We start from the raw sequence: 15,403 nt of genomic DNA on the forward strand, positions 1-15,403 counted from the left end.
TCGTTGGAATTTTGTTTTGCAAAATTAATATATATATATATATATATATATATATATATATATACGGTTTCAAATTGTTTGCAAATGGTTTTAATTCCCGGGATCCATATGAGAGGAGAGTGCGGCACTGTTCCTTGCAGCCGAGGGAGAGGTCCTCTCTTGTCGGGCAGTGCTTGATCATTAAGGGCTGAGAGGTTAAGTGTAAGACCATTTAGGATAATACCTGATGGGCTAATCTTGCACCTGCCCACAGTCCCTGGGTTTTTATAAGATGGCTTGGCCCAGGGACCACAGTGTTGGGCCCATAGGGTCCATGTGATGGACTCAAGGGGTTCATTGAGTTTTTCAGTGAATTCGGCTGGGCCTTGTATTAAAGGCTGGGCCGAACCCATGTGGCTGGTGTGTAGATCAATGCTTGGGTCCCACGCCATACAAAGAAGCCCAACTGGGCAGCAGATTGGAAAGTATTTAGACACTGAACACTTAATGGGCCGAAAGCCCATTTCGAGGTGGGCTGATATGATCACCCATCCATGGGGCGAATCTGAGATTAATGTTAGTAAAAGGATTGGGCCTTTAGCCTTATCCACTCTTGGAGACCAAATTCAAATTAGATTTGAATCTGGTAACCTCCTGATAAGATCAGGAGTAAGCTAACTTTATCTACAGATAGGATTAAGATAATCCCCTATCCAAATACTGATTTGGATTGGGATAACTCCTCATTAGGAGGTTTCTTAATCAAGAAGAAAGGAGGAAAAACCCTAAGAGAGAGAAATCATCAGATTTCGAACCACCTTATGAAGAGATATAGGATATCTCCTGCGATTTGAGATAGGATCTCATTCATACTTCAGAAAAAGAAGAAGCAGTTCAGCCCTTTTTCGCTCTTGGAGTTCTCCTCCTGCCGCCGCCATCTACCCTTCCAAGATTTGATCTTTGTAGAAAAAGAAAGTCAAGAAATCTGTTCTTGACATTAGTCTTGCAACAAAGACTTAAAGATTCAGTGTTTAGTGTTTCCAGAGGATTCTTGTGAAGGATCCAGTGTGTAGGACGCACCCTGCTTGTTCTGTTCCATCCACAGCCGTGTCATCTTTAGCAGGAACGGTTCTTGGTGCATTCTTTGGGCGTGAACACCAACTTTGGGAGATACTGCTTCTCCGGATCAGGTATATTCCTCCCATTTGTATTTTGGTACAGATCTAGTTTGATTATGGTTCAAGTAGGATCCTTGAATATTGTATTCTAAATTTAGGGAATATGATTCCCAGATGGGAGAAGGTAGGAAAATTTTGAAATTCGCCCACCCATTCCGCAACTTTTGTGGCGTCCATTAGATGGATCCTACCATTCTTTCAGCTTCTTCTCCCATGGGACAGACTGCTAATTCCTCTGTATCCGAGTCCTTGGGTTTCACTACTGATGAGGTAGAGGTCCTTAGTTGGGCTTTAACCCGTGTAAGGACTAATTCTCTTGCTTCCACCTCCCTTGCCAGATCAGGTATTGTCTCTGCTTTTAGTGCAACTAGTTCTATTGACTCTACTTCTTGGATTATTGATTCCGTTGCAACTGGCCACATGACACATATGTCCTCTTTATTTTCTTCCTATCACTTATTGTCTAGTCAAGATAAGATGAGAGTTGCTGATGGTTCTCTCTCCACCATCTCTGGGAAAGGAGTGGTTGACCTAAGCAAGGACCTCTCTCTTAAATCTGTTCTGCATGTTTCCAGTCTTACTTCCAATCTCTTATCTGTTTCAAAGCTTACCAAGAATTTGAACTATAGCATAACCTTTTTTCCTACTCATTGTGTCTTTCAGGACAGATTGACGAAGAGAACGATTGGGAGCGGTCATGAGTATGGAGGTCTCTACTACTTTGATGTAGACATCAGTTCGGCCTTACAAACATCTGCTGCTAGTAGTCAGAATAATGTGGAGTCAATAGCTAGGTTACATTTGTGGCATGCTAGGCTAGGTCATTTACCTTTTTCATCATTGGAAGGTGTTGGAAAACGTGGGGTTACTGGTTCAGATCTGAAAATAGAATTGTATATATTCCTAGGATTGTGGAAGGATTGATTTAGAAAGTTTTTTCTTTCTATTTCTTTCTTTCTATTTTTGTACTTTCTATTTTCTCTTCTTTCTATTTTTTCTTCTTTCTATTTTCTTTTCTTTCTATTTTTCTTTCTTTCTATTTATTGCAGCAGCTTACTGTATAAATATGCCCATTGGCAATAGAATGTAACAAATCAGTATTCTACCATTCCAAAACATGGTATCAGAGCTCTAGGTTTGTCAACCTTGAGATTTTTTCGGCCTTCATTGCCAGTTTTTTGTGTTTTTCTCTTCTGGCCTTCAATGTTGATCTGTAAACAGAAGTATTCCTTTATTCTCCTTTCCTGCTGGCCTTATTTTTCCTCCATTAACAATGTCCGACATGATGCAACAAGTGCTCCCGTCCAAACCGATGAAGGAGCAACAAATTCTCATCCTCACACTGGTGATTTGCAGAATATTCAGGCAACATATAGACTGAATGGCCAGAATTACTTGAAGTGGTCACAACTAGTGCGTACCTATTTGAGGGGAAAAGGAAAAATTAGTCACCTCCTTGGAACAGGAACAAGGTTGGGTGAGCCAAATTTTGATGCTTGGGACAAAGAGGACTCCATGATTATGTCATGGTTGTGGAGTTCAATGACACCCGAGATCAGTGATACTTGTATGTTTCTTCCCTCTGCAAAGGCTATTTGGGATGCTGTCCGACAAACCTATTCCAAAGCCCATGACGCTGCTCGTGTCTATGAGGTCAAAGTGAAGACTGTGGCGGCCAAACAAGGGAGCAGGAGTGTTACAGAGTATGCAAATCTTCTGCAAAATTTATGGCATGAGCTTGATCATTATCGGGTTCTTGAGACAAAGTGCGCAGATGATGCTGTGATCCTGAAGAATTTTATTGAAAGAGATAGGGTGTATGATTTTTTGGTCGGACTGAATGCTGAATTTGATCAGGTCCGAATACAAATTCTTGGCAAAGAAGAAGTGCCTCCATTGAATGAAGTCATAGCCCTTGTCAGAGCTGAGGAAAGCCATCATGGAATCATGCTTGAGCCTAAAGATCCCGAAGGCTCAGCCATGGTGGCAAGGGGAGGAAGTTACAGTGGTTCAAAGGGTGAGAACAATCACAACTTGGCTCGTGACACAACCACCCGTGACTCTAACGATAACCTCTGGTGCACCTATTTCAAGAAGCCCAGACACACGAAAGATCGGTGCTGGAAACTTCATGGGAAACCTCCCACATCCAGCAAGGAATGGGGAAATCGAGGAGTTTCAAAAGGAGTTCAACAGGCCCATAATGTCTCCACAACCCCGCAGCAAGAACACTCAAGTCAGGGACCATTTAATGATGAAGAAATTGAAAGGCTAAGGTGCTTCCTGAAATCCTTGAAACCAGGAAGTGGTTCTACCTCTCTTGCTCTCTCAGGTGAGTCTTTATCTCTAGGATTACATGCCTCGGCTAGTGTTTTTCCATGGATTCTTGATTCTGGAGCTACTGACCACATGACACCTTCTTCACTACATTTTCTCACCTATACACCCTGTCCTAGTAATAGAAAAATTTCTGTTTCTGATGGTTCTTTGACCACAGTGGCAGGGATTGGGAATATTCAAATTACTCCATCCCTATTACTTAAAAATGTGCTTCATGTTCCTAAGTTATCCACTAGCCTTATCTCTATACATAAACTCACCCAGGATGTGAACTGCAATGTTGTGTTCTTCCCTTCTTACTGTGTATTTCAGGACCAGGTTTCGGGGAAGAAGATTGGACTTGCTAAGGAAAGAGATGGACTCTACTACCTTGAAGCAACCAGCAAATCATCTCACACTGTTATGCATGTCACACACGAGTCATTCTTATCTACCTCCAATAAAGATTTAATTTGACGTCATCATTTCCGTTTTGGTCATCCTTCATTTCCTATTTTAAAAACAATGCTTCCTTGTTTAAAGGAATTGATGTTGAAACCTTTCATTGTGATGTTTGTGAACTTGCTAAGCACAAAAGGGTTTCTTTCCCAATCAGCAATAAAAGATCTTCAACTCCTTTTTATTTGATTCATTCGGATATATGGGGCCCTTCTCAAATTCCCAACATTACTGGTTCAAGATGGTTCGTCACCTTTATTGATGATTGCACTAGGGTCACATGGATTTTTCTTCTTAAGTCTAAATCTGGTGGGTACGATTCTTCCCAACTTTCATAACATGGTCCAAACTCAGTTTAGTGTGAGAATTAAAAGGTTTCGATATGATAATTCTACAGATTATTTTAATCAGAATTTGTCCCCATTTTTTCAGAAAGAAGGCATTGTGCATGAATCCTCCTATTTGCAAACCACCCGAGCCTTTCTCTTTCAAAATCAGGTGCCAAAACAATATTGGGGGGAAGTTGTCCTTACTGCTGCCTACACCATAAATAGACTACCATCTAAAGTTCTTGACAACCGAAGCCCAATACAAATCTTTTCTCAATTTTACCCTGATATTCGAGCCTCAAATAATCTCACACCAAGAATTTTTGGCTGCATTGCCTTTGTTCATGTCCATAATAAGGGAAAATTAGACCCATGAGCAATCAGGTGTGTCTTCTTGGGATATTCCCCAACTCAAAAAGGTTATAAATGGTATCATCCAGCCACCAGAAACTTCTACACCTCCATCGATGTCACATTTGAGGAAGGAAAATCTTTTTTCACTCAACCTCATCTTCAGGGGGAGCCCTCATTAATGGAAGATAAGGCCTCGGATCTACTCTCCCTAGATGTATTACCCTCCTCACAGACATTCAATTGTCAAGAATCACATCCCTCTGAGTCACATTCCTCTGAGCCCCACATTCCCAAGTCTCAACAAGAGTCAAACAACCCGACCATTGAACCAAATTCGGACACTGTTAACCCCACGAATGATGTGCATGATAATGTGAGATATATGCAGGTTTACTCTAGGAGGAAAAATCCAGATCCTCAACCTGTGCAAGTCCAAGATTCAACTCCTAATCCTAGAATTGAGGGATGCTTAGATCCTGAACCTACACCTTCACAGTTTGAGTATGAGTATGACCTACCTATTGCACTGAGAAAAGGAACCAGAGAATGTACCAAACGCCCATTGTACCCTTTAGCCAAATATGTATCATTCCAAAGATTCTCTAAATCCCATAAAAGTTTTCTAGCTAGCCTTAACACCATTCCATTCCTAATACTCTAGCCGAGGCACTTTCTAATAAGGAGTGGAGAAAAGCCATGAGAGTGGAAATGGAGGCATTAGAAAAAAACAACACATGGGAAGTTGTAGATCTACCAAGAAACAAGAAGACGGTAGGTTGTAAATGGGTGTTCACAATTAAGTACAAATCTGATGGGTCATTAGAAAGGTACAAAGCACACCTGGTAGCCAAGGGATATACACAGACTTATGGGGTAGATTATTAAGAGACTTTTGCCCCAGTAGCTAAAATGAATACAGTAAGGGTGTTACTGTCGTTGGCTGTTAACTATAATTGGGATTTGCAACAGTTTGATATAAAAAATGTGTTTCTCCATGGTGATCTAGAAGAGGAGATATACAAGGACATTCCACCGGGTTTTGGAGAAGGCATTGAAGGGAACAAAGTTTGTCGGTTGAAAAAAGCACTATACGGTCTCAAACAATCTCCAAGAGCATGGTTTGGAAGGTTTACGAAGGTAATGCTGAGTACAGGTTACAAGCAAAGTCAAGGTGACCACACATTGTTTATCAAACACATAGCCTCAGGGGGAGTTACTGCACTATTAGTCTATGTGGATGATATAATCGTTACTGGGAATGATAAAAAGGAGAAGGAAGCATTGAAAAACTGCCTTGCCAGAGAATTTGAGATAAAAGACTTGGGGAAACTAAAGTATTTTCTCGGAATTGAAGTTGCACATTCTAAACAAGGCATCTTTATCTCTCAACAAAAGTATGTTGTTGATCTTTTGAGAGAAACAGGAAATATGGCATGTAAACCAGCTTCTACGCCTATAGATCCCAATCATAAACTTGGAGAAGCCAACGAGAATGCAAGTGTAGACAAGGAGATGTTCCAAAGACTAATTGGAAAACTCATTTATCTTGCACATACACGACCGGATATTGCATATGCTGTAAGTGTAATAAGTCAGTTTATGCATAATCCTAAAGTTCATTTGCAGGCTGCTCATCGAATTCTGCACTATTTGAAAGCCAATCCAGGAAAAGGAATTTTATTGAGGACTGACTCTTGAAGCATATACAAATGTCGATTATGTAGGATTTCCAGTAGATAGACGGTCCACTTCTGGTTACTGTACCTTCTTAGGAGGAAACTTAGTCACTTGGAGGAGTAAGAAGCAAAATGTAGTGGCTCGGTCAAGTGTAGAGGCAGAATTCAGGGCTATGGCACAAGGTGTGAATTACTCTGGTTGAAGATAATTTTAGAAGACCTGAAGATTCCACGAGAAGAGCCTATGAAACTATATTGTGACAACAAGTCAGCCATCAATATTGCTCACAATCCTGTTCAACATGACAGGACGAAGCACATTGAAATTGACCGACACTTTATAAAAGAGAAACTGGACAGCAAGTTGATTTGCACTCCCTATGTGTCTACAAAAGGACAACTGGCCGATGTACTTACTAAAGGGATCAATAGTACACTTTCGGAGAATTATAGCCAAGCTGGGAATGGAGGATCTCTATTCACCAGCTTGAGGGGGAGTGTTGGAAAATGTGGGGTTACTGGTTCAGATCTGAAAATAGAATTGTATATATTCCTAGGATTGTGGAAGGATTGATTTAGAAAGTTTTTTCTTTCTATTTCTTTCTTTCTATTTTTGTACTTTCTATTTTCTCTTCTTTCTATTTTTTCTTCTTTCTATTTTCTTTTCTTTCTATTTATTGCAGCAGCTTACTGTATAAATATGCCCATTGGCAATAGAATGTAACAAATCAGTATTTTACCATTCCAAAACAGAAGGGTTGTTTCCTGAATTATTCAAGGGTATTTCAAGTCAAAGTTTAGTTTGTGAAGTGTGTCTGTTGTCAAAATAATGTAGAACTGTTTATCCAATTTCTAGTAATGAAATTCAAGTTCCTTTTGATTTGGTTCGTTCTGATGTTTGGGGCCCTTCACCTCTTGTTTCTGTTGATGGCTTTTGTTACTTTATCAATTTTATTGATCACTACTCACGATGCACATGGATCTACTTGTTAAGAGGACGCGATGAAGTGCCACGGATAACCATGGCATTTTGTAAAATGATTGAAACACAATTTGACAAGAAGATTAAGCAATTCCGGTTAGACAATGCTGCTGAATATTTTGAAAGATCCTTGAACCTGTTCATGGAGGATGCTGGCATGCTACATCAGTCATCTTGTGCTAGTACCCCTCATCAGAATGGGGTTGCTGAGCGCAAGAATAGACACCTATTGGAGACCGCTCAAGCTTTACTATTTCAGCACAAGGTTCCCAAGCCCTATTGGTCTCAAGCAGTCCTTACCGCATCATATCTAATAAATCGGATGCCATCCAAGGTGTTGGGTATGAAAACTCCTTTCTCTGTCCTTTGTCATAATCTTCCAGACTTTCCTCTTCCACCTAGAGTTGGTTGTGTATGTTTTATACATGTAAAGGATCCAGAGAAGACCAAGCTGGATCCTAGGGCTACGAAAGGAATCTTTCTAGGGTACTCTCCTATACAGAAGGGTTACAAGTGTTATGATCCCATCACCAAGAAGAAATATGTCACAAAAGATGTGGTATTTTTTGAGTCTCAATCCTATTTTCTTTCTTTCCAGAATCCTCTTCAGGGGGAGACTAGTGGTATGGAAGAGGATTCTTCTTCCCCCTCCTTTTTTGTGCCTCTTTCTGCCTCGGGCCTTCCATTTTCTCCTCCTGGTCCTCCTAGTTGTAGCATCCCGGGTGAACCTAGTGAGGCTCCCATTGTGCCTGTTACCACTCTTGATGCTGCAGATGTTACTGAGGACTCCAGTAGGCAACAAAAAGATATAAGAATCACCTACAACAGAAGGAAAAAGGGCCCTCTAGCTCATGGCAGCAACCAATCGGACTCGGATCAACCTGACTCAGCAACTCTAGGTAATCTTATCATACATACTTCTGATTTGGATCTCCCTATTGCTCTTCGTAAGTCTACCCCGTTCTTGTACTATCCGACACCCCATTGCTGAATTTGTTTCTTACTCACGTTGATCTCCTCGTTATTATTCCTTTGTGTCTACTCTCTCCTCCGTGCATGTCCCTACTAGGTACTCAGAGGTAGTGTCTGACCCAAGATGAAAAGAGGCTATGAATGAAGAAATGAAAGCCTTAATGAAAGCAAGGACTTGGGAATTAGTGGATCTACCAGAAGGGAAGAGCACTGTCGGATGCAAGTGGGTGTTCACTGTAAAGCATAGGGAGGACGGGTCCATTGAAAGGTACAAGGCCAGACTTGTGGCAAAGTGGTTTACTCAAAAGGAAGGGATTGACTACAAAGAAACCTTTGCTCCAGTAGTGAAGCTCAACACAATCCGGGTTTTATTGTCATTAGCTGCAAACTTCTCATGGGAGTTGCATCAGCTAGATGTGAAGAATGCTTTCCTAAATGGCAATCTACATGAAGAGGTATTCATGGATCCTCCACCAGGTTATGTTTTTGATAGGAAAGTGTGTAAACTGAGGAAAGCATTATATGGTCTTAAGCAGTCTCCTCGGGCTTGGTTTGAAAAGCTTTGTGGGGCCATGAAGAAAGTGGGGTACACTCAAAGTGGGGCAGATCATACCTTGTTCATAAGGAAACAAAATAGCAAACTTACAGCACTCATTGTCTATGTGGATGATATGATGATTACTGGGGATGATCTGGAAGAGATAAAAAGATTAAAGGAGTTATTGGCTTCTGAGTTTGAGATCAAAGACTTGGGCCATCTAAGATACTTCCTTGGGATTGAAGTTGCTAGGTCAAAAGAGGGCATCTATATATGTCAGCGGAAGTATGTCCTTGACCTCCTAGAAGAGACAGGTATGATGGGGTGTAGGCCAGCAGATACTCCAATAGAACAGAACCATGGTCTACAGGAATCAATAGGAGAGGACTACCTTGATAAAGAGAGATACCAAAAGCTGGTAGGGAAGTTGATATATCTGTCTCTCACTCGACCAGATACTGCTTATGCTATACATGTTGTCAACCAGTTCATGCACTCTCCAAAGATCCCTCATATAAGAGTAGTGGAAAGGATTCTTAGGTACTTAAAGACTTGCCCAGGAAAAGGAATTCTGTTCAGATTGGGTCGAGCTATGGCTCATGGTGTTGCTGAACTTCTGTGGCTTAGGACCCTTCTTAGTGAGCTTGGGATAAATATCGAGTGTCCTCTCAGGTTGTACTGTGACAACAAGGCTGCCATCAACATTGCAAATAACCCAGTGCAACATGATAGGACGAAACATATTGAGATTGACCGACACTTTGTTAGAGAAAGAATAGTCTCAGGGGAACTCTGCATTCCTTATACTCCTTCCGAGATGCAGATTGCAGATGTGCTAACAAAAGGGCTAGCTTCAACGAAATTCTTGGACTTACTTGGCAAGCTAAACATGATTGACATCCATGCTTAGCTTGAGGGGGAGTGTTGGTTCGGCTGATTTAATGTATTTGTTAGTCATTGTTGGGTCTTAAGTCATTAGTTATTGGGCCTAAACTTGTTTAATGTTTATTTGCCTAGGTGTCCCATCACTAATCAGGGGCATTCTAGTCCATTCATGTAACACTATGTGATAAACATATATATAAGATAGTAGGGTCGGCTGAAAGGTTTTGAGCCGCCATTCTCAAACTTCCTCCTCTTCTTCTTCTCTTCTTCTTCGGCTGCTGTGTTCCAGCAAACACATCCAACAAAGCACTAACTTGTTTTCAATCAAATGCAAAATCAAATCACTGAGTAAATGCATGCCTGGGTGATTTGATTTTAATGAGTTCACATGGTCACAAGACTCGCAACATTTTCTTGTGACTGCAATAAATTATGAGCATGCTTATAATCAAAAATAGTGGGTGAAGGTTCCTTTGACTCCTTGGAAGCACTTAGATCTCGAAAAACTATCCAAAAAAAATCATCCACTATCTATCATTTCCTAAAGTTCTATCCTCGATTTCTAATGTTTTCATACCATCATAACTTTGGCACTGTTTCTGGTGAAGCTGTGAAGTTGCATTGACTTCCACAAATTACTTCCCATTCTACCTGAGCTGAAATTTACACCAAAACTGAATTTGAAGCCCTTATGACCACTCAATAAATGTTTGGTGAAATAGATTTTCATTGTAATCCTAGTCCCTGAACTATTCTTCTTACTTGTAATTTTTGGCATGTTGGTCAACTTCACTAGGCCTTCAGAGATAGTACAACTCGGGAAGACTTTGTGTTGAATGACTTGAATCTATCTGCTCTACGTTCAGGTCCAAGTTATATTTTTATTCTTTTTGGCTAAGAACTGGCTTATTGGTTTATCTACAAGACCACAAGCACAAGCAGAGCCTTGGTTTCCCAAGTGAATGATACCTTGTTCAGGTGGATTTCAAGGTCTGCTATCTCATCAGTGGATAGTCTGGTTAAGCAAAGAGTTGCTGGACCTGTCCTATTCTTGGGTGCTGATATCTGGGTTAGTTTTTCTTCTCCTAGCTTGTAAATACTAGGTTTGGGATATGTATCTTTGTATGTTATTTTCCAATTGTGGTGCTCTGCTCCTTCGTGGAGGAGGCTGCTCATACCACTCTTTATCTTTTGATCATTTAAAAATTTATTGGTAATGAAAAAAGAAACACCATATGCACTTACCCTATATCGCGTATAGACTGTCCCATTGCATTCTTATCTTGAAGTCTGCCACCAGTGGTGGACTCCTTCAACTTCAAAAAGTCCAAGTAGCTTCAGTTGTTGAGATTTTAGATTTATGATGTCCAGGTGAAGATAACACAGATACAGACACAGGAAATGGGGATATGACTCCATTTCCAAAAATCCTGGACACTAGGAATGTAGTAGATGTAAAACTTTATTATCTATTTTTATTTTGCATATTATCCAGAAGGTAATGAGATTTTATAATATTTACTGGGTTTTATTGAGGAAATATGATTTGTAACTAAAAGTTAAATAATAGATATAAAAAGCTCATATTCTTGTCAATTCTTTTGATTAAATGGTCATCAATGAATTCTAATGTCCTCAGTTTCTACTAATTTGGTTCTAATGGAATTTACCAATCATTGCAGGCTAAGATGGCTTTCTCAGAGGCTCTATATGGTTCAGTAACTGAGCAATACAATGTGCTGAGATCTGCCATACATCAAAACCAAGGACTTGATGCATCAAACGCTGCAGTCTCGTTGTCACAGCCCTGGAAGTAATAAACTTTTGTAGCTTTTCCATGTAATGCTCCTTTATTCTCAGGTTTGCCTTCCATTTTACAGGGTTGATTGTGAAATAGTTGAAGTACTAATTTGATTAAAGATGTCCTTGAGAATTTTAATTTCTATATCCTTATTTAAGTCTTTATATTTTTTTCTAGGTGGCATTTTATGTGTATAATTTTGACAGAAATGTGCTTATTTCATTTGCCTACCTTATTGAGGCCATCCATAAACAAAAACCACTACTAACCTAAAACAGCAAGAAAACAATGCTATGCCAGAAAAATTCCCAATCTAAGGATGTAGTCTTCATTCATTGATAGAAAATAGGGTATTCATTACATAACTAAGAAATAAATTATCAGTTTTGTACTTTTCTTATTATCAATATGTTCTCTTGTTATTTTGCGCCCGAGGCACAAGGTGGAAGGCGAGGCATGTGCAATGCCAAAAGTTAAAAATATTAATCATAATATTAATTAAAAATATAAACTTAAATTTTAATTTCTTTTAAAAAAAACTGTTATCTCAAATTAAAATGCATAAACATATTTAAAATGAAAATTTTAAAATAAAATCAAGCATAACATATAAAACATATTCAAGCATGTAAAACTCTCAATCTCTTTATTTTTTCCCCAATTGCATTACTTCAAATAGTTAATGTGATGTTAAACATAATTTATTCCTGATTCTATGAGCCACCTTTTGAAATTACTGCATCTGGGACCTAGGTGAGACGCATACCCTAAAATGTGCCTCAGCGTGCCTTTTAAATCACTGATGGAGATCATCAATATCATCATCATCATCCATGCCTTATCCCAACGTCCTCAATGGAGATCATTTTGCTATTTGTGCACTCTGAATTCTGGGAAATGTCTAGGTTATGCTTTGGTTCAGATTTATGGTCTACTCTTGATCTGTATTGATAGACGTAAACTACATTTTTCTCCTTGATATTTGTTATATTGGTAAAGCCTGCATTCTTAGTAATGGTCTTGGTTGGCTGAATTAGGTTTCAACAGGAATATTGTTGTACTCATCTTTTTCTTTTAATAAAAATTTCCCTTTATCTATAAAAAAAAATTCCCTAGGGAATATTGTTGTATTTTATGTACAATCATGAAAACCAAAATGACAGAAAACAATGTTACATTTGCCTACTTCACAGGCTAGGTCCCTAGTACAAGTTAGCTCTATTGGCTACTTTCTTAGCTAAGGAATAAATGAAGGGGTTAGCAGCTGAAATGAAATATTCAAACATGATGCCAGAGATTTAGTTCATTATTTTTTGAATGTATAGCCAAGGAACTGTTGTTGCATCTACTAGTCTATTGCAGGTTGTGAAGCTCCCTCTATTTCTAATCCATCATAACCTATTGAGTAATGACTCACCCAAAGTGTTGTGACAATGATAATAATTTTGCTGAAATGGACTTGATGGAGCCAATTGGACAAGTACATATTACCAGTGCCTCATGGAATTTCTAAAAACCCCTTGAATACCTGATCTCCCAGTACTACAGCTATCAAAATTTAGATTGATACCATTTTGTCCAGGGAAAATCAATGAATGGGTGAACAGAAGCTCTTGTGCATGAAATAGTGACACATACTGCCAGCCTCTCATGATATCATCCATGCTAGAAGCAGTATTATATGGGCTCTCCTAAGGCTATGTTTGGTTTGAAGGAAAAGATAGGGAAACCCATAAAATATTTGTAAAGGTTTCCCTTCCTTTCCCTTCTTTTTCCTTCAAACCAAACACAGCCTAAACAGATGAAGTGTCTATATTGAACGCACATCACATTTTAACACACCATAGTTAATTGAGGGACACTGCTACTTAATATTTTCAGTTCTCTCTATCATTTTAATAAAAGAACAACCAGCATAAAAAGATGCCTTTTTTCTATAAAATATTATGGTATAGGATGGAGAGGAGAAAGTCCTACTAGGATGAACATGGGTAAAGAAGGTGAATTGAGGATCTGAATTATGAGAGGAAGAAACTTAGATCTGGATAGAGAAGAGACAGATAACAAATATTGCACCTTTAGATTAAAGGGTAGACAAAGAGAGAGAAAGAGGACCACATACAAACCATTTCTTATAAAAAAAGAAAGGACCACACACACACAGGTAACTTTTGTTTGATGCATTGACAACACTAATGTTGCTTATGGAATTAAAATAGGACTACATATTGTAACTGTGCAGTATGTATCTATTATGTGATAGATGCATATGAATAAATTTGAAGAACATATTTATAAAAAAAATTGAACATTTTTCAAGAATTAAGGATATCTGTGTTTTACTCGACAGGGTGTTGGGAAATTAAGAAACAACATAGCCGTGGAACAAACATACCCAAGATGAATAGGTGTTAAATGCCTCTTTGAAACATATTGTAGCTCTAGTAAGTGTTAACAATATAGAAGGTTGACTAAGGTCATGTTTGGGAGTGCTTTATGTTAAAAATAAGTGCTTAATTCATATTTGCATTTGGGTCCAACTTTTTCAACTAAATTCATATTGGTGTTTGGTAGTCTTTTTCTCCAATAAGCACTTAAATAAGCATTTGTGACTATTTTGTCTTTCATTTCTTTTAAATTTTATGAAAATACTTTTATAAAAGTACTTTTACGAAAGCACTTTTATGAAAGCATTTTTACGAAAGCACTTTTATAAAAGTGTGACCTCTAATATTGTGTTCTTATGCACTTCATGTTATTCATTGCAGGCTATGTGAACTATTTTCAAGCCTTCCATACAATTGACATTGTGGTTAGTCCAGTGACCTTAGTCTATTATGCATTGCAAGGGTAAGAGAGAAAGTTCCAGTTTCCAATATGAATTTGGCTGCCTTCTGTTGGATGTCTCTATGCTTGCAATTTTCTGCAGAAGAAATTACTTGTGGTAGTGGATATATAAAATGGAGATCAATTAGATTTTTGGGATAAGCGGCTCACTGTACAGAATTTTTGGGAGAAGCCTGCCCCCCCCCCCCCCCCCCCCCCTCCATTGCCTTGTATCTCTAACTTCTCTTGGTATATATGTGTTGTATTCTTTTAATCAGTTCCTTAGCTTGTACTTAAACATTTTATTTTTTCATATAAAGAAACTCAACACAGAGCCGTTGTAATTTGCAATATGCCTGAAAATATAAAGTATCATCTTAAAGAGAACAAGACTATTTGCTGGAAGGAGACGACAGCTTTCTGTTGACAAATTATGTTGATGTTGTAATGACACGTGACCAAATGGTCAATTTTTCTTTGTAACATAGATAACTACTATCAAGTGTGGCAGTTATTTGCATTGTGTTTGGTTTGAAAGAACGAAGGGAAAGGTAGGGAAATCTATACAACAGTGCCTTTTTGTCTATGTTTTGATGTTTGAGCACTTAAACTACCAATTTATCCTAGGGCTGGCAATCTTGACCTCAATCCATTTGACCCACCCACCCATACCCGTCCATTCTATTGGTGGGTCAATATGGGTCGAGTAACCCATTAAGGTCGGTGGAAAAGGGTTAGGGTGGGTTAGGTCGAAGGCACCCTTTAAGGTCAAGATGGGTTGGGTTGCATAGGTATGGTGTGTTGGGTCAAAGTCAGCTCTATCTATATTAACCAAATTTTAAAAAAAAAAAAAAAAAAACAATTGAAATGACTTGAACTCAGACCTCCTAAAGCATCTTTATGTCATTACAATTCCAAACCACCATGCCACATTTCATTGAGATTAAAAGTGAAATAAAATAGATTTTATTAACTTTCGTGTTCACATGCAATTTTACACAAAATCACTTCTACAAAAACAATTTTATAAAGCAATTTTATGATAATGACTTTTACAAAAGTACTTTTATGAAAGCATAAAAGCATTTTTATAAAAGTACTTTTA

General features: G+C 38.7%; 1 protein-coding gene across 4 annotated transcripts in view; it reads left to right on the forward strand.

The window, feature by feature from the left end:
• LOC104590598 (glycerol-3-phosphate acyltransferase ATS12, chloroplastic-like) overlaps positions 1-14,821 on the forward strand; it is an 87,374-nt gene extending 72,553 nt beyond the window's left edge. For 2 of the 4 annotated variants that reach the window (XM_088896092.1, XM_088896095.1), the window contains exons 13-14: positions 11,354-11,484; positions 14,241-14,821. In XM_088896092.1, the coding sequence (XP_088752218.1) occupies positions 11,354-11,484; positions 14,241-14,277 (168 nt within the window). In that variant the 3' untranslated portion in view covers positions 14,278-14,821. Of the gene's footprint in view, positions 1-11,353; positions 11,532-14,240 lie in introns of all 4 variants that reach the window. The other 2 variants (XM_088896094.1, XM_088896093.1) reach the window with 2 other exon arrangements.
• Positions 14,822-15,403: the final 582 nt, after the last annotated feature.

The sequence above is a fragment of the Nelumbo nucifera genome, chromosome 1, assembly GCF_055504915.1.
Source record: "Nelumbo nucifera cultivar China Antique chromosome 1, China Antique-T2T, whole genome shotgun sequence".
Taxonomy (NCBI): Eukaryota; Viridiplantae; Streptophyta; class Magnoliopsida; order Proteales; family Nelumbonaceae; genus Nelumbo; species Nelumbo nucifera.